Genomic DNA, 27,899 nt, shown 5'->3' on the forward strand with positions numbered 1-27,899 from the left:
AGTTTAACTTTTGTCTACATATTTCTATTTTTAGTTTGTGATTATTCCATATTGGACAAAGGTGTATCTGTCTGTGTGTATGAAAGGGACATGGCTTTCTGATAGCATCGACTGTACTGGATCAATTGACTGTGCAGGATCTGGTTTGTTTAGTTTTACAATGTATGTGTTGGTGTTCTAGTGCTCACTGCAGTGTTTAAGATGCTGCCTTTTCCTAGGTACACTCTTGTTGTGCGATATGTAGATTGTTACTAAAAATCATATTTTTCATATAGATGGGGTGGGTGTCAAAAAATGATGGGCCCCGGGTGTCACATATGCTAGGTATGCCACTGCCTTATAGCAGAAGTATTTTTAATTGAATTTTATTTAGTTTGTGGTTTTATGCATGGGGAACTAACATTGCCAACATGTTTCACCTGCTGCTTTATCAAGGCTGACCCTTTTTCATAACCACCGTCCGTATGCTGGGCACATGATGGAAGGATGCTGCAGATGGTAGGAGTCTGATCAGCAGATAAGACTCTTGTTGCCACATCAAAGGCAGACAAGACAAAAATTATGTCATTTGACAGTAGTTCATTTAAATTCAAGTGAAGTTTCAGTGAGGTTTTTAAAAAAAAATAATTGAATTTAGCTGTCAATTGTCTAAGATGTGTTAAGTTTTTACATATTGATTCTAGTCTCAAGTTTTTCCAGAATGACACAGGGACAAAGTTTGTTCCTGTCCCCGTCTCACTTTGTCCCTGCCCCATGGTTAACTATGGTTACCCAACCCTGTGTCATTCTCTTGTGCCTAGGCTGTGAAGGCATATTGAAGCATATATTACATTTATAAAATTACAATCCTGAAAGCTCTCATTCAGTCACCTCAGAGCAGCTGTAACTTTTCTTCCTACATTTCCTTGGATGCATGCAACTGTATCTGACAGTTCACCCAATCTCCACCCTGGAACACAGTACATTGGAAGCATGCACTTCTATCCATATTATACATCTAGACCAGTGTTTCTCAACTCAGTCCTGGAGTACCCTCTTGCCAGTCAGGTTTTCGGGATATCCACAGTGAATATGCACAAACTTGATTTGCATACACTGCCTCCATTTTATGCAAATTCTTTCATGCATATTCATTATGGATATCCTGAAAACCTGACTGGCAAGGGGGTACTCCAGGACCGAGCTGAAAAACACTGCTCTAGATAGTTTTATAAGCACCTATTGTCCACAAAAATCAACTAGTCATTTTGGTGGACAAAAGGTTTTAAAAGATCAAGATTTGTATTGAAGTATACGATGAAAATCCGATTAAAAAGCATACATAAAACTTCTTTTTTAGTTCATTCTCTTTATTCCAAATGATTAAAACTCAGTATTATACAAGTGCATTTCCAAATTTGCATAATAAATGCCATTCTGACCAAACTACATTTCCAAAACTTTGCTTCAGAATAGAGAATGACACAGGGAAAAAATCTGTCCCCGTCACCGCCCCGTCCCCGGCCCACCATCCTCTGCACCGCCCCGTCACCGCCGTTCCCTTCACCGCCCCGTCACCGTCACCGCCATCCCTTTCACCGCCCCGTCACTGCCACTGCCATCCCATTCACCGCCCCGTCAGAATCCATATATAAGCCTTAGTATTGCAATATTTAGCTTATTCCTTTCTTATAAATCAAAGTTCTGGCTGCTGAACTAGAGAAAGAGATGTTCAACTGGCAGGGCTTTGTTTATAAATTTTTATCAACACAACTAATATACTACTTTATCCTAAATATTATTATTTTTTCTACCTTTGTTGTCTGATTTCTGCTTGGTGTTAAAGCCCCAGCATTGAACTCAGCTTTTTAGACTTCTGTACACTTCAATGCATCTGTGCTGAACAGCCAACAGCTTCATCAGCATGGATGTAAATATGCTGTGCTCCAATACCTGCACAAAGTTTTGTGCATAGTTAGCTGAAGCGCAAAATTTACTTTTGCATTATGCACCCAAAAAATTGTGGGATAAAAGGTCTAGTACACTTTTCTACAATCAGCAACACACTGGGACCAAGGAGTGTCACATAAACAGTGCCTCCTCTGCAGCAAGATCATGCAGTGAATCTCTGCAACTTCTCAACACTTGCCTCCAACTTCTGGGAGTCTAAACTAAGAGCTGAAAGAGTTATTGAAAACTCCCCGCAGCCCCCACCCGTCCACCCGCCCGCTCGATCATTTAACCAGCTTTCTCTCTCCACCTCACCTTAGTTTTCAGGCTTTCTTTTTCGGCGACCCACATGCTTTCAAAGAGCCACGCACGTGCGGCTGCTCAAAGTTCAACCTTCTGCTCTGCTGCAACTTCCTGTTTCCGGTTGCATCAGAGCAGAAGATTGAATACTGAGCAGCCGCGCGTGCGGGTTGCCGAAAAAGAAAGCCGGCAAACTAAGGTGAGGTGGAGAGAGGAAGCTGGTTAAACGATCGATCGGGCGGGCGGGGGTTGCGGGGACCGTGTGATCCTTGATGCCTCACTGCGGAGACAAGACCATTCACCGCTCCATGGGGCGGTGAATGGCTTTGTCCCCGTCCCTGTAGCGACTGCTATTTTTCATTCCCCGTTTTGGCAGGTTACCCGTGGCTAAACGCGGCTAGCCGCGGGTAACCGCCACCATGTCATTCTCTATTTCAGAGTTCCTCTTTTTAATTGGATTTCTAAGACTTTGGCCTTTCAACACTGGCTTTTCCACCTTTTTTTGCTACTGTGACCTGTTCTTAAATGTCATCACATTGAACAATACAGTTGGAAGAGTGATTCAGAAATTTTAAAAATATATATATATTATGTGCTGACTTTACTGTTTTCTTAACAGGGAGCAGATCTCAATAGTATTGACAATGATTCTCGGTCACCCCTTCTGTTGGCCGTTACTTGTGCAGCCTGGAAAGTTGTCAACTTACTACTTCTAAAAGGTATACAAAGCAAAACCAAATTCTTGATATTTTATTAAGTGTAATATACATAATTATGAAACATTTTTCTTAAAAAAAATCCTGTAGCTTTTACCTTCAGCGCCAGATATGAAAAGTTTTGAACACAGACCTTAAACATATAGTACCTTTTATATGGACTTTACCTTCTAGAACTCTATTTCTGGTGATCAACAAGTCTAATTCTTGCCTAGGATTATCCCTGTCATATTCTCAGTAGCCTGTAGATACAAGGAAAATACAATTTGTATATAAGTGCTAGAAGCCTAAAAAATAAAATAGGAGAATTAGAGTATACAGTATAGAGACCTGGTAGAAGGAGCACAATAAATGGGGCACTGTGTACTGGGGGTACAAATTATATAGGGGGAGTGCTATATGTTTTAAGAGCCTCAATAATAGTTATGCTCAAAACACCTTATACAATCCAATGGGAATTCTGATTCCACTTTCTCAAAACGAGGCAGTGGTGTTGAAATTCTTCATCATTCCCAATACATGGAAAGTACTCAATATGTTTTTTAGAGATATATATTTTTAAAGATTTTTTTTAAAATTTTTTTCAATTTTCACATCAATATAACTTATTATAGCTTAAATAGCTTGTATATAGAAAAAGGTTTAAAAGTGCATCACTTAACTTAAATCCTTATCGGTTCCCCTTCCCAACGCGTTTCGGAAATCTTTTTCAAGGTCGGGGGAACTGAAAAGCAACACACACACCATAAGAAATCACACCCAAACAATCTCTAAAACATTTAAGTCTTCTAAGTATTCAACTCAGAAGTGTTGCTTTTCAGTTTCAGTTGAGCATAACTATTATTGAGGCTATCTATTTACAATTTGAAGTGAGTCATAATAGTTTGGTATATGTTTTAAGAGGGAATTGAATCAAACAAAATAAACATTATACATGAAATAGATAGCAGTGTGGAATCCATATGGATAGAAATTCCATGTTTGAAGGGAGGGAATATACAGGTAGGATTATACTACTGTCTCCTGGAACAGAATGAACAGATAGATGAAGAAATGTTTTCAGAGATTAGGAAAGCTGACAAATGTTCAACAGTATAATAATGGGTGATTTCAATTACCATTACTAGCGCCTTTGTGCGGTTTATGAACTTCGGCATGAATTGGTAAAAACAAACCCCTGATTCAGCCTGTGGCAAAATGGGGACTCTCTGTCGGGTTGGAAAGAGACCATGGTGCTCCTGTAATAATTTTTCAAGTTGTGGCTGTCTGGCAAATAAAGTGGAGTATGGAATGCAGCTAAGTCGTTTTCCTTTTCACTACATTGACTTTTTGAGTGCCTGTTGTGAAGCCGTTGCTCTCTATGAAAGCTGGGGAGCTATTTGGATCGACGTGTATGGAAGATTGGGGATCTTGGACTCAGTGGAATGGAGTGGAGGGTTTTTTTAACCTATGAAGACTAAGGGCTTCTTCTATTAAATCGCGCTAGTGGTTTTAGCGCAGAGAGCCATGCTGGATGGCCCGCGCTGCTCCCGACGCTCATAGGAACTCAATGAGCATCGGGAGCAGCGCAGGCCATTCAGCACGGCTCTCCGCGCTAAAACCACTAGCATGGTTTAGTAGAAGAGGGGGTAACTGAGGTTTTCATTGTGATGGAGTTATGAACATAAGTGATCTTAATAACTGAAAAATTGTAGGGAGAGCAAACTAAAGATGTAAATAAGATAGGAAAAGTTTAGTTCAATGGCATTCTTGAAATCTAGCAGTTATGTTAAGGGGCAGGGATTTATGTGTAGAAGGCATTGTATACAATAAGAGGAGCATAATCAAAAGAAACGTCTAATCCGTTTTTGCCTAAGTCGCAAGTCGCCCAAAGTCAGACATGGGAAAAGGTCCATTTTCGAAAAATATATCCAGTATATTTTTTTTTTTTTTCAAAAAATCGTTCAACTGTACGTCCAGCCGTCTGATCGTCCAGACCGCTAAGTCGTCCATCTTTATACCCCATTTTCGACCAAAAATTTGTCCAACTCAAAAACGCTTATAAAAAGACCTTATGGGCGTGGGAGGGGCCAGAAAAGTAAGGGACTAGATAACCGGACATGGCACCAGAGTAGTGGGGTACCTTACAGGGCACTGCTGTAAACTTCACAAAAGGGTTCCCCATACACATCTCACAACTGCTCCCTTATAGGTCATGGTGAGCCCCCCCCAAACATTCCCAGAATTTATTAGACCCACCTGTATACCACCCTAATAGCCCTTATGGCTACAGGAGCCACTTATATACAACAACTGCACTCCAATACTGCCAAAAACCCTAATTAGCAATAACACAATAAGGCAGACCTAGTCACATCAAGGTTCACATCAAGGAGCCACTTATATGGCAGTACAAAAACCCTAATTAGCAATAACACAATAAGGCAGACCTAGTCACATCAAGGTTCACATCAAGGAGCCACTTATATGGCAGTACAAAAGGGTTAGGGGTTTTTTTGGGGGGTGCACATTGTTCACCATAATGCAGTGATTAGAGTGCCATATGGGCCTGGATCCTCCTCTCTACGGTTCACTAACCCACCTCCAAGACCACTTAAGTCACTTCTGTGCAGCTCTATTAGGTTTTCCTATGCCAGGCTGCCAGATGCTGATGTTCTGGAAGCAGATATATAAAGTTGTTATTACGATTTTTATGGGGGTGGGGGGGGGGGGGGAGGTCAGTGATCTCTGGGGCAGTGTGTGGGAGTCTGTACTTTGTGTCTGCAGTGCTTATCTGGTCACTTGAGATACCTTCTTGTGACCTAGACCTGGTTTTAAATGGCCTAAGTTACAACCTCCAGGTTCCGTCTGGGCAGTGTTGTAAAACTTTCAGTTATACATGCAGGATGACTAAGTCTAGGATGGCCCATATCCCACCCTCGACACTTCCTGACACGCCTCTTTTAGCTCTGGTCATTCAGCAGTACTGTGAAGGCCTAGGTCATTTTAAAATACGTCTAAAACCCGGATCAATTAGACTTGGACGACTTGTCTTTTAGATCATCCAAGTGCCGATTTAGGCTGGTTTTTAGACATTTTTCAGTTTTGATTATGAGCCCCTAAGTGCTTTAGCCACTAATATTAGGTACGTATGGTACTTATGTGTTTGCTGTTGCCATTTCTACATCCACCTGTTCATTTTCAGTTTTAAACTCTATGGGGCTCATAATAATAATAAAAAAAAAACGTCTATAAAGTGGCCTAAATGGGTACTTGGACGATCAAAAAGCCTGATCATCCAAGTACCCATAATCAAAGCTGATTTTAGACGTATCTAAAACCAGCTTAGGCCTTTCTCCTGCCTCTAAACACATAGAGCCAAAAGAGGCGCTTTTAGAGGAGGGGAAAGGGTGGGAGATGGGCCGACCTAGACCTAGGCGTACAGCAGGTATAACCAAAACTTTAGGCAGGTTGCCTAGTTGGCACTTATATGTTTTGATTTAGACCAAGTCAAAACAGGTATAAGTGTTAAAAAAGGGGCCGCTGAGCTGATTGCTGCAGCTCAGTGGCCCCAGCAACCTGTCTATCGCTGCAGGAGAGATGGCTCATCTCTCCTGCCAGCGATGGTGATCACCTACCCGCCACCGAACCGCGGCACTTTGAGTGAACATCGCGGCAGAGCATCTCTCCTGCCGGCGATCCTCACCCCGAAGTGCCGCGGTTCGGAGGAGGGTGGGCGATCACCATCGCTGGCAGGAGAGATGAGCCATCTCTCCTGCAGCGATCAGCCCTCCCCCCCTTACAACAATCCGGGCAGGAGGGAGCCCAAGCCCTCCTGCCCCACAGCAGCCCCGAACCCCCCGACACTATCGGGCAGGAGGGAGCCCAAGCCTTCCTGCCCTTGACGCAAGGGCCCCCCCCGAACCCCTGATCGCCTCCCCGCCGACCCGTGACCCCCTGCCGACCCCATGACCCCCCTCCCTGAACCTTCAAAATCATTGGTCGGACGGACGGGTGCCAAGCCTGTCAGTTTGACAGGCCAGCCATCGTTGAATGGCTGGCCTTAAGGCCTGATTGGCCCAGGCGGCTCAAATCCCGCTCACAGGTGGGGCCTGAGATGCCTGGGCCAACCGAAATAGGCCCAGTAGGCTTAGGCCCCTCCTGTGGGCGGGGCCTTAGGTACATGGGCCCAACCCAGGGGGGACAAGGGGTCGGTGGGGGTTTGCGGGTTGGCAGGGGGAGGGCGATTGGGGGTTCAGGGGGGCCCTTGTATCGAGGGCAGGAGGGCTTGGGCTCCCTCCTGCCCCAATAGTGTTGGGGGGGGTTGGGGGTGCCAGGGCAGGAGGGTCTGGGCTCCCTCCTGCCCCGATAGTGTCAGGGGGTTCGGGGGTGCCGGGGCAGGAGGGCTTGGGCTCCCTCCTACCCGGATTGTTGTAGGGGGGGATTCTGTAACCGGTGTTGTTTTTGACAGACACCGGTTACAGAATCCAGCTTTTAGGCGAAGGACTGGCTCCTCCTTCGCCTAAAAGCTCCTGTTTTGGGCGTTTGGGAGTTAGGCTTTTATTAGGTTGATTATATGGTGTTAGTGTAGACATAGTGGTGGTCTGGGCGTTTAAACAGCTGAACGTAGAGGCAGGCCATTATAAAAAAAAACCCTCCTTTTGGACGTTTTTTTGATAATGGACATTTTCCCTGCTTCTACTTTCAACGTTTAAGGCCTTAGGCCAAAAGGGGACTTAGTTGTTTTTTTTATTATACCCCTCCACACGTTTCTCTATAGGCAGCCAATGAAGTTCCTTATAAAATTTAGAAGCGCTATTGTATCTCTTCAGACCATATATCAACCTCACTGCAGTATACTAAAATTTCTATTCATATCTTAAGAGGTATGCCAGCTGAATAATGGAAAATAACAATTGTATATTTTTTTCTAAACATGATTTATTAGGAGCAAATGTAAAAATAAGAGACCAAACTGGTCGAAATTTCCTGCATTTGACTGTTCTGCAGCCTGGAGGTTTGAAACATCTGAATAAAGAATTTCTCCAGGTATATGAACTGCTAGTTCAAATTTACTGCTACTTTCTTTTTGGGAGGACTGGTGGGAGGGGGCTTAGGAAGGTAGATTCTCCATAATCTATTCATGTTGCTCTTAGCCTCAGCCAGCTTAAAGCAGAGATCAGTGTCATTTTGAGTCTAATAATTGTCTGCTACCATTTCTAGAATTATGGATATCATTGTTTTTTAGTGTTTCTTCTGTAAGGAGAGGTTTTATTTCAAACATTTTTAGTGATGCAGTATTTATAACATCTGTTTTGAATGTTTTTTAATTAGCTGGATGAAATTAAAGAACTGGTAAGTCAAGAAGACCAAGATGGTTGCACTCCTCTACATTATGCATGCAGAGAGGGTGTACCTGGATCAGTTAACAATTTACTTGGCTTGAATGTCTCCATCTACTCCAAAAGTAAAAATAGAAGATCTCCATTGCACTTTGCAGCAAGGTAATATGTTAGAGTGCAATAAACCAATCAATATATCTGTAGATCCTTCAAACTTTCTCCAGTAACATCCTTATTGTTCTTTTCAAGCTATGGACGTATTAATACCTGCCAACGACTTTTACGAGACTTGACAGATACAAGACTTTTAAATGAAGGAGATGATAAGGGAATGACTCCCCTCCATATGGCAGCTCAAAATGGTCATGAAAAGATAGTAAGGCTTCTCTTGAAGAAAGGTGCACTCCTTCTATGGTATAATAATCTATATTTTCTTTAAAAAGATGAAATATTTAATGGATGCCTCTTTTTCTGGTAAAAAAAAATGTGGACTATATGAACTATCCTGTTTACTGCCTTCAAAAACATGAGTTTGAAATACTGTAAAGTATTTTTATAATTAAAACAAACATATTCTAAGTTCACAAGAATCCAGAGCTTGCTTCCTTCTTCTTCCTTGTTGGCTAACTGGTGGTAGAGTTGATGATGGAGAAATGGGAGAAGAAAAATGTCAACTATCATTTAAAGATGGTCCCAGCTGGCTGGGCTTTAAGCAGCAGGCATGCTAGGTTACAGATGGAATCCTAGTATTTGCTTCTGACCAACAACTGTTTCTTGTTGAATTAACAAAATAATAGGGAAAAATTCAAGGTAGCTGCAAAAGAAGTCCTCTGATATCCTACCTCTATAGAAGCAGTGTTGGATTGAGCCAGGGGCTAGTGGAGTAGGGGAAAACTCTTGGACAAAAAAAAATAAATCTGAAGTTGTATCCTAGAGCTGAGGAAGAGTACAGCTACAGTTATACATCTGCCATGATAAAATATATCCAGTTTCCAATATGAGGTAATTTTATAAAGTATTTTCTATGTGTAAAGCATGTTTTACTTGTAGAAAATGGCTCTTATAAAATTGGCTTTTAAGCATACAGAAGAATGCATGCTGGTATTCCGATAGTACAATTTGGAATTGTGATGTGTGCAGATATTTCATAAAATACACCTCCTAAGCATCCCTCTAGACCAGTCCAGACATGTGGGTTTACCATTCCTACAAGCAGTTTACCATTCCTACAAGCAGTTAAATTTGGCAGTTAAGATTTAGTGCTAAAAAATGTAAGGTCATGCATTTGGACTGCAAAAACCCAAGGGAATGGTACAGTTTAGGGGTGAAGAACTTTTGTGCATGCAAGAGGAACGAGACTTGGGTGTGATAGTATGTGATGATCATAAGGTGGCCAAACAGGTTGAAAAGATGATGGTGAAAGCTAGAAGGATCCTGGGGTGCATATGGAGAGGTTTGGCAAGTAGGAAAAAGGAGGTATTGATACCCCTGTTTAAGACTCTGTTGAGACCTCATTTAGAATAATGTGTGCAAGTCTAGAGACCCCACCTTCAAAAAACTATAAACAGGATAGAGTCAGTCCAGAGGAAGGCTACTAAAATGGTCGGTGGTCTTTGTCATAAGGCGTATGGGGACAGACTTAAAGATCTAAGTATGTATACTTTGGTGGAAAGGTGGGAGATGGGAGATATGATAGTGACATTTAAATACTCTGGAATGAGAAGGCATAGGATGAAGTTAAGAAGTGATAGGCTCATGAGTAATCTAAGGAAATACTTTTTTACAGAAAGGGTGGTAGATGCATAGAATAGCCTCCTGATCGAGGTGGTGGAGACAAAAAACTGTGTCTGAATTCAAGAAAGCATGGGACAGGCACATGGGATCTCTTAGGGAGAGGAAGAGATAGTAGATGCTATTGATGGGAAGACTGGATGGGCCATTTGGCCTTTATCTGACATCATGTTTCTACCTTACGTGTGGTACAGACTGCCTGAGTCCATACATCAAGCTCCATCTCTGGTAGTATTCAAATCTTGGCTTAAAGCCTTTTTTTTTTGTAATTGCTTTTAACTCATAACTCCCACTTGCTTGTAAAGCTCCCTTGCCTGTTTTCATCATTCCCTCTCTGAGGGGAAGATTCTCAAAGCTAAAGTGTGCCTTTAACGTGCTCGCTAAACTGGTTCCAGCCGGTTTAGCGTGCATGTATTTTAGCGATGGATTATTAAAATGGCTTAAAGTGGCCTTTTCCAAGTTTTTAGCAGTCTCTGATGCTGCCATACAATGTAGTACAACGAAGTCTACAATCTCCCAATGACTCCCTAACCTCATTGTGCTATATTTGCAGCCAAAATTTGCCGACAGGTCTGAGCTGTTGTAGCCTTACTTTCTGATCAGTGCCTGAGCAATGATTGTATCAGGCACTGACAGGAAAGTAAGGTTTGACAGCTCAGACCCCCCCCTCACACACACAAATGAAAATAAAAAACCAAACAAACCCCAAATCGAAGATTGGCAGGAGATATGCCCAATCTCTCCTGCCGCATTCATACAACCTCCGGACACCCACCCCTGGCAGAAGGAGAAATGCCCACTCTTTCCTGCTTTGCTTGCACAATCCCCCGTCTTTACCCCCTCTCCTGCCTTTGCCTAACTCCCCCAACAATTCTCTCCATGCCCCTGATGACCCCCCCTACCTTATTCATGAAGTCCAGTTGGAGGTACGCCTACCCTCTAGCTGGCAGGCCCGCCTTTACAAAATGGGCCTTCCCCTTCTAGGTGCATCCTGGGATGCGCAAGGGAGGGGCCTAATACTCTGATTAGCTCAAGTTGTTTAAGGCCCTCCTATGGTTCTTTCAAAGCCTTAGGCGCCACCCTAGTGCATTCTGGGTGAGGGCCTAAGGCTCTGATTGACCCAGATGCCTAAGGCTCCTCCCATAGCAGGGGCTTTAAACAACCTGGGCAAATCAGAGCCTTAGGCCCCTCCTCAGTTCATCCCAGGATGTACCAGGAAGCGGAAGGCCCACCATTATGTAAGAGGCAGGCCTGCCAGTTGGAGGGTAGGCGTCCTTAGGGCCGGACTTCCTGAATAAGGCAGAGAGTGGCGGGGAGTCATCGGGGGCAAGGGATGAATTGTCAGGAGGGGGGGTTGGAGACAGCAGGAGGGAGTGAGCATTACTCCCACTGTGGGGTGGGGGCGTTTAGAGCCAGGGGATTATGCGAGCGTGGCTGGAAAGTGTGGTCATCTCTCCCACTGCCAAGAGTGGATGTGTGGAAGTTGTGCAAGTGCGGTGGGAAAGAGTGGGCATCTCTCCTGCTGATCTTCAATTTGTTTTTTTTAAATATATATACAGGTGAACATGTGCTGAACATGTGCTGATCGCTACCATCAGCAACTCTTCTTAAGTAAATTTAGCGAGCCTACATTCCGTTCCACAAACCTTCATTTCCATGCGCTGTTGTGGGAGAATAACTCGCCTTTTAAAATTTGTTATAAGAACGGCTTTGACAGCGGTCTGTTGGTTTTTACAGCAAAGCTTTGAGAATCTTCCCCTGAGAAATTCCCTAACCCCCTACTTGTTCTGTCTGCCTGCTTGATTAGAGTGTAAGTTCTACTGAGCATGGACAGTCTCTTGAAAGCTTAATGTACAGCGCTGCATATGTCTAATAGTGCTATAGAAATGATAAGTAGTAGTAGTAACTGTATAGTTCCCCAGTAGCCTTTATGCCTGCAGGTGTCACCTATATGTCAGTATAGTAGTTTTTTGGTGGGCTCACACTTTCCATCACAAGTGTACTAGTAGAATACAGGCCTGGGTCCCCTTCTCTGTAGTCTACTGTACCGGCCACCAGGCTAATCCAACACCTGCTTGCCGCTCTAATAGAACTGGACATAATATCTGAAGCTATCATATATGCTGTTATGTACTATTTCATTCACATCTTTGAGGGTTGGGAGGGGGTCAGTGATCACTGGGGGAATAAGGCGAGGAGCCATGCCTTCATGCCTCCAGTGGTCATCTGGTCAGCTTTTTGGGCATTTATTTGTTATTGGAACAGGTCTAGACTCAAATGTCCAAGTTTTGACCTGGATATTTTCTGCAGTGTTCCTATGTTGATGAAAAACATCCAAATCATAAATCCGCCCTAATCCTGCCCAAAACATGTCCCCTTGATATATAGATGCACTTTAGTCACAAAGCATAGAAATATGTCCCCCCAAAAAATGTGCTTTAAAAATGGCAATTTGGATGTTTTAGCAAATGAAACATCCAAATGCTACTTTATGACATTGTTTTTGGACGTTTTTCTCTTTTGAAAATGAGCCCCATAGTAACCTATGGGATTTTTCCTGAGTGCTTTGAAAATGAACTACAGTATGTATTTGTTTTGAATCTGGCTACTGGACTTCACCACTACGCTATGACTGAGGGACCAGAGGCATAGCTTGGGGGAGGGGGGCACAAGAGGAGTAGCTGCTCCCCAAACAGATTTTGAATGAAACAATGCCTATCAGTGGTGTACCTAGGGTATGTGACACCCGGGGCTGATAATTTCTTAACACTCCCTCACATACGAAGCTAGTAATACCCATGTTACTTGTGTGATGTTCTACATGATACAGTTGCTCCCATCATATGCTTCTCTGTTGTACAATTTGTTTATTTGTACTTGTGTAATGTCTATTCATATTAAACTAATAAAACTTTTTGAACTGAAAAAATATATATACAATATATATATTTTAGCAACCCCCCCCCCCCTTTGGTGTACACCCACTGCCTGAGGAAGGGGATTTTGGTCTCCAAAAGTTAGACCAATAAAAAGATTACCTTATTTCCATTTTTTTATTTATAAATATTTATTAATACAGCTTCAATACTACTTTATTCTAAGTTACAAAAAAAGAATTTTTTTTCTACCTTTTATCATCTCTGGTTTCTGCTTTTCTCATCTTCTCTTTACTCTTCATTCCATCTAACATCCACCCTCTTTCTCTGTCCCTTCCATTTTTTTTTCTTTTTGTCTCCACTCCCTCCTGCGTGCTCTGGCATCAATCTCTCTTCTCCTTTCCTTCCCTCCTTCCCATCCCATTTCACCCCATTGTCTGGCATCTGCTTCCCTTCCCCCATGCCCTGTTAGAGAATGACACGGTGACAAAATTCATCACCGTTCCCGTCCCCGCGGATAACCGCGGGAAATAATCCCATGTCATTTTCTAGTGTCTATTTCAACCTCGGTCCTTCTACACCTGCATTCTTCAAAGCAAAGCTTGAGGGTCAGTGGTTGTGCCCAATTATACTCTGATTCTTCCCTCTGTCCTTAAAGAATGATATGAAGATGGTTTCCCGCGGTTATCTGCGGGGACGGGAACGGTGATGAATTTTGTCACCGTGTCATTCTCTACCTGGGATCTCTCTCCTCTCCTCCTTCCATGCTCTGGTATCTCCTTTCCTTTCCGATGGTCTAGCATCTCAGTCTCTTTCCCTTCCCTCCTGCCCTGGCATCTCTCTCCTCTCTTTCTTTTCCATTTCTCCCACCCCTCCATGCTCTGGTATTTCTTTTCTTTCCTTTCCATTCCCTCCCTCCATTTCTTTCCCTTGGTCTGGCATCTCTTTCCTCTCCCTTCCCTGGTTTTCCTTCTCACTCTGTCCCTTCCTCTCTCCAATGGGTGCAGCATATGTCTCCCCTTCCCTCCTTCTCTCTCCCTCTCTCTCTTTGTCACCCCTCTCCCCTCACTAGTCAGCAGCGCAGCATTCAGAATGCACTGCTTTTGCCGGTGTTGAGGCTTTCTCTATGCCGGGTCTGGCCTACTTCCTGTTTCTGCAAAGACAGGACCCGGCAGCGAGGAAGGCCCAACACAGGCAGAGCAGCAAATTCTGAATGCTACCACTGCCAGATGAAGTTCCTGGAATCAGACCATAATACCAGCCCTCTCTCAGAGCACCCTCTTATGGGCTGCACCAGAGGGGGAACTGCCCCACCTTGTTACGCCACCGGCACCTATGCTGATCGACCCTTCAGTCTTTCATCAGTGCATGTTTCACAAAAGGTCTGTTCCTCCTGATATCAAAACCTGGCTACACTTCTATGAGGTATCCTACACATAGCTACTGTGACTGTTGCTTCTCCAGCAACCCCAGTCATACCTGATCCAAAAGAGAAAAGCCAAGCAACCAAATTGTTCCCGGGTGTTCAGCTGGCATTGCAACCCCCATTTTTATTTGTCAACAAAAATATAGAGCCAAGGGATCTTTACAATGTTAAGTGTTAAATACGTGTCTATCATTTTCCTCTGTTGCGTTGATATTTTTCTGTCTGAAGGCAGGAAAGTAAATATTAATATATCAATATACTCTGTTTATTTCCTTGAAAGTGATTATAAAGGATGGACAGCCTTACATTATGCTGCCTATAGAGGATATTCACGAACAATGGAGACCCTTCTGGAAACATACGTAACCATGATGGATAAAGGGGATCAGAATGGAGTATGTATTTTGTTCTTGTGTTAATAGCAACTTCAAATGCAAGTATAATAAAAACATTTTATTACCTTGCTTTCAAAATTATAAAATCTGCATCACAGAGTGAAATTGAACAAATATTTTGTCTCAAAAAATTGTACTTTGAAATATAAGGTAATTTGACAAACTAACAGTTATAATTGAATGGGTCTTGGGGAAGGGAGGGATCGTAGGGTTATTGGTTTGATATACTGCTTTTTAGTGATATACTGTATATTATATACAGGTAGAGGGACATAATCAAAAGAAACGTCTAAGTCTGTTTTGGACATCAGGGTGCTAGTCGCCCAAAGTCGGCAGTGGTAAAATGTCCATTCTCGAAAAGTACATCTAAAATATTTTTTCCGAAAATCATCTATCTGTATGTCCAGGCGTTTGATCATCCATACCGCCACTATGTCTATCTTTATACCATATTCTCAACCAAAAATTTCTCCAAGTCCCAAATGCCCAGAACAAGACCTTTTGGAAGTGGGAGGGGTCAGTATTGTGATGGATTGGCCACCCAGCCATGGTAACAGAGCAGTGGGGCACCTTACAAGACACTGCTGTGAACTTCACAAAAAGGGTGCCAGATAAACATCTTATCAGACCTCTCTTATAGGTTATGATGAGCCCCCCAAAACCCACTATACCCACCTGTCTACAATCCCAATAACCCTTAAGGCTGCAGATGGCACCTACTGTACAGTATATGACAGTACAGTAGAGTTTGGTTTTTTTGGGTGGGCTCACTTTTTCCACCATGAATGTAGTGGTTAGAGTGGCTTATGGGCCTGGGATCTCCTCTCTGTGGTTCGCTAGCCCCTCCCCTCCCCCTCCCCCGGCTATTTAAGTCATCTCTGTGTAGCTCTACTAGGTTTTCCTGTGCCAGGTGCTGATGTTCCGAAGGTAGGTATGTATGTTTTTATTCTGATCTTTGTGGGGGTGCAACAGGGTCAGTAAACACGGTGGGAATGTGGGGGGAGGGTTCTTTAATTTGTCTCTGCAGTGGTTATTTGGTAAATTTGAATACCTTTTGAGCACTTATACCTGTTTTTATATCGTCTAACTCACAACGTATAAGTTCTGTCCAGAACGACTAAGTCTAGAGGATGACTAAGTCTGGAGGAATGCTCATGCCCTCCTCCTGGAGGACCCACCACTCCAAAATAGCTGGCCTTCCACTTCCCAGTGCATTCTGGTATACAGTGAGAATGACCTAAGACTCCGGTTGGCCCAGGTGCCTAAGGCCCCTCCCATGGTTTCCAGAACTGGAGGGAATGGGTATCCTTCCTGCCCAGCCTACTTCACAGATGGGAGTTTATGGGCTCCGGTAGGAGGAAGTGGGCATACCTCCTGCTCACCGACTTCATTTGGTGGGGGAGGGGGGTTCCTGCCATAGTCACTCAACTGTTTGTGGCAGGGAGATTTCCTTTCTGCAATCAGCTCAGCAGCCACGTCTATTTAAAATGTAGTTCAGCATTTTGCTGGCCTACATTTTAGACGTCTGATGCGGCTCTAGGGAGACACCTAGGGCTGCTTAAGCTCGCACAAGTCCTCTTCTGGACGAAATCATGCCCACTTAAGTGTCCTGATACATCTCCCTCAACCACGTGTAGGCGGCCTGCCTTGTGGTGTTTAACCATCCCTAAAAACAAACAAACAAACAAACGTGCATCCTGATTGGTTGCTAGACAGCAGTAGAATGCCTACTGATGCCTACAATTGGGATCCCTTTGAGTATAGTTTGTATTGCACATCTAATCTCAGTCAAAATTTATGTTGTTGATATCAAGATGCAACTTGGAAAAATAACTAAGTACAGTGTGTGTATAAGTGAGTGGGTGCAGAGGCCAAGTGACTAGGAGTAGTGTGTGCCCTCTTAATCGCCCTCCACCCCACTCCCAAGGCTCACTTCCTCCTTTCCATTCACCCACTTTGCCCAGGCTTATGCCTCTCATGCCCCCTTACTCATACCTTGGTTATTAGGGTACCGTTGGGCAAAGAACATTGTAAGCTAAATATAATTTCTATATAACAATGATGTAATGAAGAACATGGCATTATTCTGACAATACAATTTAACTTACTCCTAAGACATAATTTTCAATGGGTTTTTTTTGAGGCTCAATGGAAGACACTATTAACCAGGTATCACAAGTACCATAATCATATTTGTGTTGTGTTATGGTTTTCTGATTTCCTTTATTCTTCCATTTTTGTGGTATTTGTTGATTCACAGTAACATTTAAAGGTTTCTTGTGGTGGACACATTGTTAATTGTGACCTTTAATATCCTCTTATTTTTGGTAGTTTTCATATCTTTCAGTCAAACCCCACCAAATGACCTTTTGGAAGATAAATTGAATAAAACAAATTATCTTACAAAGTGTATGAGAAGTAGTACATAGGGCTATATTCACTAAGCAAACCGATCTAAGTGTACTGATCGTTTTGCGACCACTTAACTATCAAATTTTCCTCTGACCTGATTCACTTACCTCTCCTGCGATCTGCTTGGAATACTTGCATGCAAATGAGGTGAAACGCATGCAAATTCGACAGCGACCTGTTTCACTACACCAAATTTCCGATCTGAATGAGCTGGCCGATCACCTGAAGAAGCGACTGCTGGGGACCAGTCGAAAACATCTTTCCAACTGGAAGCCCTACTCTCTGCCCTGCAATCTCTCCTGCCTGCTCACCCCGAATGCTGCCCTGCTATCTCTGCTGCTCGCCCTCATGCCGCCCTGCTCTGCCATGATCTTTCCCTGCCACATTGCCATTCTCCTGCCCTTTCCCGAAGCTCTCCTGCCCTTCCCCGCCCCGCGGGTTAAAACCACGGCTCCATTTATCTTTTTGTGAGGGCGGCAGCTGGCAAGAGTGGGACCAGCTTTTAGGAGCCACACGGGTTGGGGTCAGTGGAGGTGGCGGCGTTTCCCCGAAGTCAAAAGTTAAAAAAGTTTTTTTTAAAAAGATCGCTGCTCCTATGGTCTGCGCATGTGCGTGGATCACGCATGCATGAGCCGTGCAGGCAGGTGGGGGCGTTCCTCCGATCGCCCTCATCTGCATGTTTAAGTTTACTGAATCAGTCGGACTTGCCGGGATCATTACCCAATCGGGCAGGTTAGTGAATCCAGCCCATAGTTAGATTGTGTCCTCAGAGAAACTGTTCACCATTCATGAGAGTGCCTGTTCTGGGTTTACAAGGAGAAGTAAAGTTTGTGGTCTTCAATTATTTTGGAGTGAGAGGAAACTGTCTGGTGTGTAACTTGTTTCGGCCTGCCACAGGAGACTCACTTAAATAGGAAAGGTATGAAATTATTGCACCATAAGCATTATTCACAAGTATATTCTTGCTCTTTTAAGTATGGATAAGAAGAGGAGTGGAGTAGCTATTATGATTCACTCTAAGCTTCTCTCTTTGAGAGGAAGTAAAAGATGGTGACAGTAGAAAATGTTTGGTGAACAAGTCTCTGTACATAAAGCAGTGTCTCTCAAACTATGTGCTATGGCACAGTGGTGTGCCCAGAAGAGATTCCGGGTGTGTCATGAGAGATTCCAGAATTTTACTTTATTTTAAAAAATTCCCTTCACTAGACTAGATGACATGTACTGTATGTCACGTACGCAAGAGTCTGTCAATGTTATGAGTGTGTGCGTGCATAAGGATACAACCGCCCAGACAAACATCATTCTTTGATGTGATTGGTCCTTGAAAATTAACAGCAAGTAATTTTAATTTTATTTTTTTATGCAGTAGCTATCCTAACTTGAGCATCTAAAAATCAAGGCTTTTTTACCATTTGGATCTTCTTATATTTACAAACTTGGACATTCAGCTCTGAGAGAAATTAACCCTTTATTTGGCATTGTTGCTCAGAAGCAACATGTGTTTCCTAAGGCTCTTATGGAAGATCTGCATCTCCACGTCTGTTAATTGGCACTGTTGCTCACGTTCAATATCAAGTTACATAAAGCAGCCACTTCACCATCTTCTAATTAAAGAGTTAAATCGAAAAAAAGAGAATGACTGCAGATGGTGGATGATGTAATATGTGTGTGCTTGTCAACAAGCACATCCATCGCATTGATTAGCAATTCTATTCTATCTACTTTAGTTTCACTGTTGTTACAATTACCCATATTTTGTTGCTTTGCAATTTATAATTTTAATTATAATGTGCCATGAAAAATATTTGCTCCGTTTAATGTGCCAAAGCTAAAAAATGTGTGCAAGACATTGACATTGACATTGAGCAGACCCAGCGCCTTCTCACCTCTTCAACGATCGGGCCGGATTCCTGCTCCTGCACGGAGCCTTGCTGCGGCCCCCTTCCCCCAGCTGGGCGTGTGAGCTTGCTCCGCCCCTCCCGACTAGCCGGGAGCATTCAAATTTGGCTGAGGGAACAGCGCTTAGCCGTTCGGTGTACCAGCTAAGGCGCATGGCAAAGGCACGTGCGCCTTAGCATGCGCCTTTGCGAAGTTTCAAGTTTCAAGTTTATTAGGATTTTATATACCGCCTATCAAGGTTATCTAAGCGGTTTTACAATCAGGTACTCAAGCATTTTCCCTATCTGTCCCGGTGGGCTCACAATCTATCTAACGCAACTGCGCGGAGCATAACCAAGCTTCCTTGCACCACAGCACTCCACCTGCAGCCTGGCACGACCAAACAACGGGCGAAAGATCTTACTCCGCTGCTCCCTCTTCCTCCTAGCTACTCGGGGACTGCTAACAGGAAAGCTTCTCTACACCTCCACAAGTCCTCATCAGCAACCTGTGCCTGCTTGAGCGATCTCTTCCTCCTGCCTTGGAAGACTCCCACAGGCCCACGGCCTGGACAAAATCTGATAAGTATTTGCATCATTGCATGACTTCTTTATATAAAGTATTTGCATGATTTCTCCGGTCAATTTCTAACATGATCTCTGCATGATTTAGTCTACGAGCATTACTTCTCTGAAGCCTTTCAGTCTCTGTTGTCCACTCTGTATAGGATGGCTCCCCTAACCAATTATCTGATTTGGGTCCTTATGGTCTATTGCAGGGGTAGGGAACTCCGGTCCTCGAGAGCCGTATTCCAATCGGGTTTTCAGGATTTCCCCAATGAATGTGCATTGAAAGCAGTGCATGCACATAGATCTCATGCGTATTCATTGAGGAAATCCTGAAAACCTGACTGGAATAATAATAACAGCTTATATACCGCAATACCGTGAAGTTCTATGCGGTTTACAAAGATTAAGCAAAGGTACAAATTGATTGACTTTAAGAGGGGAGGAAGAAAGAGGGTTAATAGGACAGGAAATCCATTTTTGAGGAGAGAGTGATCAATAGAACAAGTTAATCGCTATAGAGGGGAGAGAGAAGAGAGGATCAGTTGTCTAGATACTTTAGGAACAGGTGTGTTTTCAGACGTTTCCTAAATTCCTCATAAGTAGTGGGCGAAAGCAATTGTTCTAGGTCTTTACCCCATGATGCTGCTTGGTGCGAGAGAAGATGTTCATGGTGTTTTTTCAGTTTACAACCTCTCACTGGGGGGGAAACGAAGTTGGAATGTGAGCTTCTCTTGTGTCTGTTGGCTGAGAAGACGAAAAGGTCAGTTATATATTTAGGGGCAAGTCCGTGTAGTGCTTTGAAGCAGAAGCAGGCAAATTTAAACTTTACGCGCGCCTCCATTGGCAGCCAATGCAGCTGCCGGTAGTAGGGTGTCACGTGGTCAAACTTCCTCAGCCCAAAGATCAGTTTGACCACTGCATTTTGCATCAATTGTAAACGCTGCATGTTCTTTTGGGAAATTGCTAAATAGGCGATGTTACAGTAGTCAAGTAGACTCAGTACGAGGGATTGGACTAGGGTTCTAAATGCTGCTGTATCGAAATAAGCTTTAATGGATCTGAGTTTCCAGAGAGTGAAAAATCCCTTTCTGATCAAGGAGTCCACCTGGTCTCTCATGGTTAGGCACTGATCCAAAGTTACACCTAGTATCTTTATGGTAGGTTGGATAGGGTAATTAAGATTATTGATACATAGTGGTGATTTGGTGTCAAGTGGATGTGGCAAAGCAACGAAGAAAGTTGTTTTTTCTGAATTAAGTTTGAGCCTAAAGGTTGTCATCCAGTGCTCCATCACGTTTATGGCTTCTGAAGCTTTAGGAATAGTTTCAGAGATAGAATTAATGAATGGGATGATGATCGTAAAATCATCTGCATAACTAAATAGTTTTAGCCCTAACTGGGTTAGCTGCGTGCCTAGTGAGGATATGTAGACGTTGAAGAGCAATGGAGATAGCGGAGACCCTTGTGGCACACCGGATGGATTGCTCCAGATATCTGAAAGTTCATAATTAAAATGTACTTGATAAGTGCGGGACATAAGGAAGCCACGGAACCAATTCAGCACCTCGTCCCTGATACCAATGGCATCTAGGCATTGCAGCAGTTTCCCGTGGTCTACTAGATCAAAGGCAGAACTCATATCGAATTGCATAACCAGGGCATTAAGGCCCTTACAAAACAGTAGGCACAGATTGTCTAAAATAGCCGCAATTACTGTCTCGGTACTGAATAACGGTCTAAAACCGGATTGAGTTTCATGTAGGAGAGAGAACTGATCCAGATAATCCATCAGTTGGGTGTGTACCAATCCCTCCATAATTTTTACAATAAACGGAATGGATGCTACTGGTCTGTAGTTGGATATTATAGCTGAAGATTCTTTTCGATTTTTTAGAGTTGGGTTATTATTATGTGACCATTATTAGAGAGGAACTTCACAGTTTTTAGGTTATGAGCCAAATATTGCATCAATGATAGTTTAAATACTATCATGATTTCTGGGGGGCATGAGTCCAGAACGCAATAGGATTTAGAGTATTTGTTATATAGTCTGTTGTAATTGTTCCACTCTAAATCTTGAAAGAAGCTCCAGATCATGTCTGCCGGTGTATCATTTCCTTGGGTGATAGGTATCGGATGATCACTAGGGTCATTTGTTGAACAATGCATTCTAAGGTTTTTAATTTTCGAATCGAAATGTAGTGCTAAGTCATTTGCAGAGGGTAACTTAGAGTTGTGTGTGGGTGTGGTGTAGCGAGCGGTGTCAAATAAATTTGTGATCAGGTTTGAATAGCTCTTTTATATTGATTCCTTGTGAACCATTACAAGATGAGTTGATTTTAATTGAGTAGAATGCTTTACGTTTGTCTTATCATTTGTTTGTAGATTTTTATGTTAGCTCTCCATTTGTTACAGTCTGTTAGTTCTCCTGTTTTTTTCCAAGTTCTTTCTAGTCGTCTAGCTAGTTGTTTCAGTTTTAGAAGTTCGGTGTCAAACCATTTGTTATATTTATTTGCATTGCTTTTGCTATTGTGTATAGGGGCGATTTTATTTTATTTTTTATTTTATTCAATTTTTCTATACCGTTCTCCCAGGGGAGTTCAGAACGGTTTACATGAATTTATTCAGGTACTCAAGCATTTTTCCCTGTCTGTCCCGGTGGGCTCACAATCTACCTAATGTACCTGGGGCAATGGGGGGATTAAGTGACTTGCCCAGGGTCACAAGGAGCAGCGTGGGTTTGAACCCATAACCCCAGGGTACTGAGGCTGTAGCTTTAACCACTGTGCCACACACTAAAATGGATGTGCTGGTTGTCATCCAGTGATCCCAGAAATCGATTTCTTCTTCTATCTCTGATTGCAATTCATATTGTGACCAGAAATCTATTGGATTAATATAGCCTCTGGTGTGATGTTCTCTTTTTATTATTGGGCGTGTTTTAGATTTAGAATACAGCTCTTGAGGACCGGAGTTCCCTACCCCTGGTCTATTGGATCTGCTACAAAAGCAGGTCAGTTGCTGCATTTTATGTTATTCCCATTCCAGTACTTATAAGTTCTCTCTCAACTACTTCAGAATATCTTAGAGATGTTAATCCTTCTTTATACGACTGTTCAGAAAGGGGTCCCTTCCAAATCCCGGTTGTACCCCCCACACGAAAACCTAGCAAACCCTACTGTAAAAGACAGCGGATATTGAGAAAGATTACCTACCCTGTAACCACCGATGCTCCTCACCATCAAAATCTTCATGGTTTCTACTATTAGGAACAAGTCACAGCTGGTCAAAGACTGGCTGGAAGAAGCCAACCCTGATTTTGTTCTTCTAACTGAAGCTTTGCTGGTCTCAGATAACGACATTATTATATGCGACTGTCTACCCCCTGGGTTTAAAATTATTTCTGTACCTAGAAGCAGAGGTAAAGGGGGAGGATTCGCGATTATCTTTTCTACGAAACCACGCTAGCGGTTTTTAGCATGGGGAGCCACGCTGAATGGCCCACGCTGCTCCCGACGCTCATAGGAACTCAATGAGCATCGGGAGCAGTGCGGGCCATTCAGCGCAGTTCCCTGTGCTAAAAACTGCTAGCACGGTTTCGTAGAAGAGGGGGTTAAAGTATATGCTCCTAGTGAAAAACAAAATATATTTTGGAGGGGTATCCATGGGATTCTTAATAATAAAGTTCAAAGCCACTTGTTGGTGGGAGGAGATTTTAATTTTGTGGCTACTCCGTCTCTTGATAGATGCTCTGGTAGGCTGAGATCCTCAATAGAGGCACGAGGAGGGGGGGCTACCAGATATTACTAAAATATTTCAATATTCTTGGGTTTTTGGGAGGTCAATTAATTCTGGGAAACAATATTCCTTTTTTTTCTCATGTCCACAATAGTTAATGCTAGATTGTTTTATTGGAAGATTCCTTCTGAGACATTAGTATTGAACCCCTCAACTTGGTCTGACATTGCCCTAGTCTGGGGTGTGAAAACAGAGAGATCCTTTTGGACACCCAATGAAAGTCTATTAGAAGATCAGAGAATTCGAGCAATGGTTCAGGATGAAATTCAACATTACATTGCATATTATGATACACCAAATATTCAATCCCCCTTTTCTTTGGGAAGATTGAAAATAAGTTATCAGGGGAGTATTCATTTAGTGGGGCTCTTAGAAAAAGAGGGGACAAGTGGAGAGAGAGAACTATCTGCCCCATCAAATAAAGGTAGTAGGGTAAGTTTTTTTCAGATTTGGTAGATGTCAAGACAAGAAACAATAATCCCAATTATGAGCTGAGTTACATTCTATAAGGTTGGCTGATATTGAATTTCAGTTGAGTAAGTTACAATAGCAAAATTTTGAGCTGGGGGGATAAATCAGGGAGACAGCAGACAAGGTGGATTAAGAAAGGTCAGTACCAGACCCAGATATTGAGATTTAGAGGGGATAAGGGGGAGTCATTGGTTAAGTAGGAGAGGAGAGTTCTAAATTTATATCAGAAATTATATGCTAGGGATGAGGGGAATATGAAAGAGAGCGCGTCACATCATCACAACTGAGCTGATGGTTCTTCTCTCTCTGACGCTGAAAGAGTGTAGAGACTGTTCTAAATGAGCAAGGTCTACAAGTACATATAGTATACACGTGTCACATCATCACAACTGAGCCAATGGTTCTTCTCTCTCTGACACTGCAAAAGTGTAGTGACTGTTCTAAACGAGCAAAGTCTTGCAATACGAGTACATACAGTATACACGTGTCACATCATCACAACTGAACCGATGGTTCTTCTCTCTCTGATGCTGCGGGAGTGTAATGGCTGTTCTAAACAAGCGAGGTCTTGCAATACGAGTACGTATAGTATTTTGTATTAAAGTTTTTGGTTGTGGAACGAATCGTCTGAGTTTCCATTATTTCCTATGGGGAAATTTGCTTTGATATACGAGTGCTTTGGATTACAAACATGCTTCTGGAACAAATTATGCTCGCAAACCAAGGTTTTACTGTATATTTATAAATCTTTTGCTCCCAATATAGTGCCTCTCCTAGCTTGTTATTTCAACTCCTTATGAGGAGGTACAGTGATGATACCCCAGCATGCTAATACTGCTGGTATGTCTGTTCTGTGCAAACCAGGAAGAGATAATACAATGTGTGGATCCTATAGAGCAATCTCACTTTAAGATTCTGCTAGTCAATGGGATGCCAAAGTCGCTGCCCTCAGTCATACAATTAGACAAAGCAGGATTTGTCTAAGGTAGACAAATGTTTGATAATGTTAAAAGAATTATCCATCTCACTCAGGTGGCTCATTCAGAGCAGTTGCCTGCTAGGTTGTTGGCAGTAGATGCTGGAAAAGCATTTGATAGAGTGCATTGGCCTTTTATGTTTAGGGTATAGCAGAAATTTGGGGTAGGAGAGGGATTTTGTCATTGGTTAAAGCATTATATACCAACTCTTGTACAAAGCATTATATACCATCTCTTGTACAAAGATTAATGGGGCTTACACTGACACCTTTGCTCTGGGTAAACTAAACTAAACTAAACTAAACTAAGCCTTAAGTTTATATACCGCATCATCTCCACGCAAGCGGAGCTCGACACGGTTTACAAAGCTTAAAAATACAAGAAGAGGGGAGAGAGAGTTTACAAGGGCATATGAAAAGGGGGAAGTAGGAAGGAGATGTTATATATTAGAGAAAAGCCAGGTTTTCAGTTGTTTCCGGAACAGCTGGAGGGAGCCCAGGTTTCGCAGCGGGATAGTGAGATCGTTCCAAAGGCCCGTGATTTTGGAGAGGAGGGATCTTCCCAGTTTGCCTGCATGGGGGATGCCACGTAGAGAGGGGAAGGATAGTTTATGTCTGTGGGCGGATCTGGTGGTAGCAGGCGTTTGGGCGAGGAAGGATAGAGGGATTAGTGGCGGAAGGATGCCATGAATTATCTTGAAAGCTAGACAGGAGCATTTGAAGTGAATTCTGGAAAGTACAGGGAGCCAGTGAAGCTTGGTAAGTAAGGGGGAGACATGATCAAATTTGCGTTTAGCAAAAATCAATTTGGCCGCAGTATTCTGGATGAGCTGGAGTCTGTGAAGACTTTTTTTTGTTAGGCACAGGTAAATGGCATTACAGTAATCGAGTTTGGATAAGATGATGGATTGTACCAGGACGGTAAAGTGTTTTTGGTGGAAATAGGATCTAACTTTCCTAAGCATGTGGAGGCTGAAAAAACATGATTTTGCCAAGGAGTTCAGGTGATCGTTTAGGGAGAGGGAGGAATCGATAATGATGCCGAGGACCTTGCTTGAGAATTCAAGGCGAAGAGCGGGACCTGTGGGTAGAGTGAAGAGGGTGGGCAGGTGTGCTAACTTTGGGTAGGGGAATGTGCCAGGGATGCCCTTTATCACCTTTGCTTTTTGCATTGATGATGGAACCCTAGCGTTTCTGGGAGAATTTGGATATTAAGGGATTTTTAGTGGGGAATCATTTCCATATGATATCGCTCTTTGCTGATAATGTTATACTGTCCTTGACTCAGCCTCATATATCGCTCCCAGTTTTATTGCATAAGATGAAGTATGGTTCAGTATCTGAGTTTAAAGCTAACAATGACAAAACTGAGGTTCTTAATCTTATACCTCAGGTTGACTTGGATATGTATAATAAAAGTCAGTTTTCCTTTCAAGTGGGTAGCCCATTCCTTGAAGTATTTAGGTGTTCAAATTATCCCTTTATACAGTATAACTCCATGTTTGCTGCTAATTATGCACCACTGCTAATTATGAACCACTACAGATTCAGATGGAGAGTGGAGCAGGGGGTTTCTATTCATGATTCAGTAGGATTGCTACCCTGAAGATGAACATACCCCTAGATTTTTGTATCTTCTATTTTATATCAGTCCTGGGTAGAAGACCTAGGGTCACTTTAGTGACAAGGAGTTACCAGTAGTTGAGTTGGGAGGCCCTGATGTAAACGCACATTACACTGCAGCCCAATTACACCATGTGTGTGTGAATGGAAGCCAGGAGATGTCCTTTCACTACCAAACAAACCTATTTAAGATGTGTTCCCTTATATAGTGTTCTTTGTTTTCCAAAAACAAATCCTATTCTTAATCCTATATTTCAACAATCGCAGAAAGCTGTTGACTTGCTATATGGAAGCAGTGGAAATCTTGGTATACCCTTCTAAAGGGGAGTGTATGGTGTAGTGGTTAGAGCTATACCTCAGCACCCAGTGGTTGTGGGTTCAAATCCTGCACTTCCCTTTGTGACACTGTGCAAATCACTTAATCCCTTATTGCCTTAGGTGCATTAGATAGAGTATGAGCCCACCAGGACAGATATGGGAAACTGCTTGAGTACCTGAATGTAAACCACTTAGGCTATAAGTGTACATGCATATAAATAAATAAAATAAAGAACATTTTGGGAGTGACAGTACCATGCACTGACTCTCAGTTGAGTGGGCTGCAAGAGGGTTACTATTAGAGAATGACACGGGAACAAATTTGTCCCCATCCCTGCAGGAACTTAATTTCCCAATCCCATCCCCACAAGTTTGTTGCTGTCCCTGTCCCATTCCTGTAAGCTCTGCCTTAAAACACACAATCCTCGAATGCTTATGATTTTAAAGTATTTGAGGCTTGTGTAGATGAGGACAGAGCTTGCAGGGATGGAGCAGGGACAGGGAAAGAACTCACCAGGACAGGAAAATGAGTTCCCACGGGGATGGGGAAAAATTTGTCCCCGTGTTATTCTCTAGTTACAATATCTTTTTTTTACATTTTTGATGCAGGGACCTTGTACTCTTTTGCAGATTTGTAACAAGACAATGCCTTGGGAAAATCAGATTTCTATTACTCTCTCTGCATAGGCCATTGTTTGTCATCAGATATGTACTGGGGGTGATGCTGAGAAATTGGACATCCTTGGAAGAGCTTTGGTTGAAATTTGGGCTCCTCAAGAGGGAGTCTTCTACGTAACTCATCTTAGGGTTTAATTTATGGATTATATAAGGTTATATGGTTTTTGTAAACATTCATATATTACTGTGGGAAAGGGATCTGGGACAGGCAGAAGGAGAAGTTATATGAGACCATGTGATTCGATGTTCTAATATTTTTTTCTATTTCCTCTTGAAATAAATGGTTACAAATTACTTAATGCTTAATTACCCCTCAAATTCTTTATAAGAGAGGACTCAAAGCTGATCTATTTTATTCGAAACAATGTAGGCAGATAGCCACCTTGTTACATATGTGGTGGGACTGCCCTCACACGAGGTCT

At 42.8% G+C, this 27,899-nt stretch overlaps 1 protein-coding gene across 1 annotated transcript in view; it reads left to right on the forward strand.

Annotated features, from left to right (window-relative positions):
* Positions 1-27,899, forward strand: part of TRPA1 (transient receptor potential cation channel subfamily A member 1) — a 199,799-nt gene that overhangs the window by 69,242 nt on the left and 102,658 nt on the right. Inside the window, exons 10-14 of the mRNA XM_033929784.1 lie at positions 2,849-2,948; positions 7,873-7,973; positions 8,259-8,428; positions 8,516-8,680; positions 14,640-14,754. Coding sequence (XP_033785675.1) covers positions 2,849-2,948; positions 7,873-7,973; positions 8,259-8,428; positions 8,516-8,680; positions 14,640-14,754 — 651 coding nt within the window. The remainder of the gene's footprint in view (positions 1-2,848; positions 2,949-7,872; positions 7,974-8,258; positions 8,429-8,515; positions 8,681-14,639; positions 14,755-27,899) is intronic.

Source organism: Geotrypetes seraphini, chromosome 2 (assembly GCF_902459505.1).
Source record: "Geotrypetes seraphini chromosome 2, aGeoSer1.1, whole genome shotgun sequence".
Taxonomy (NCBI): domain Eukaryota; kingdom Metazoa; phylum Chordata; class Amphibia; order Gymnophiona; family Dermophiidae; genus Geotrypetes; species Geotrypetes seraphini.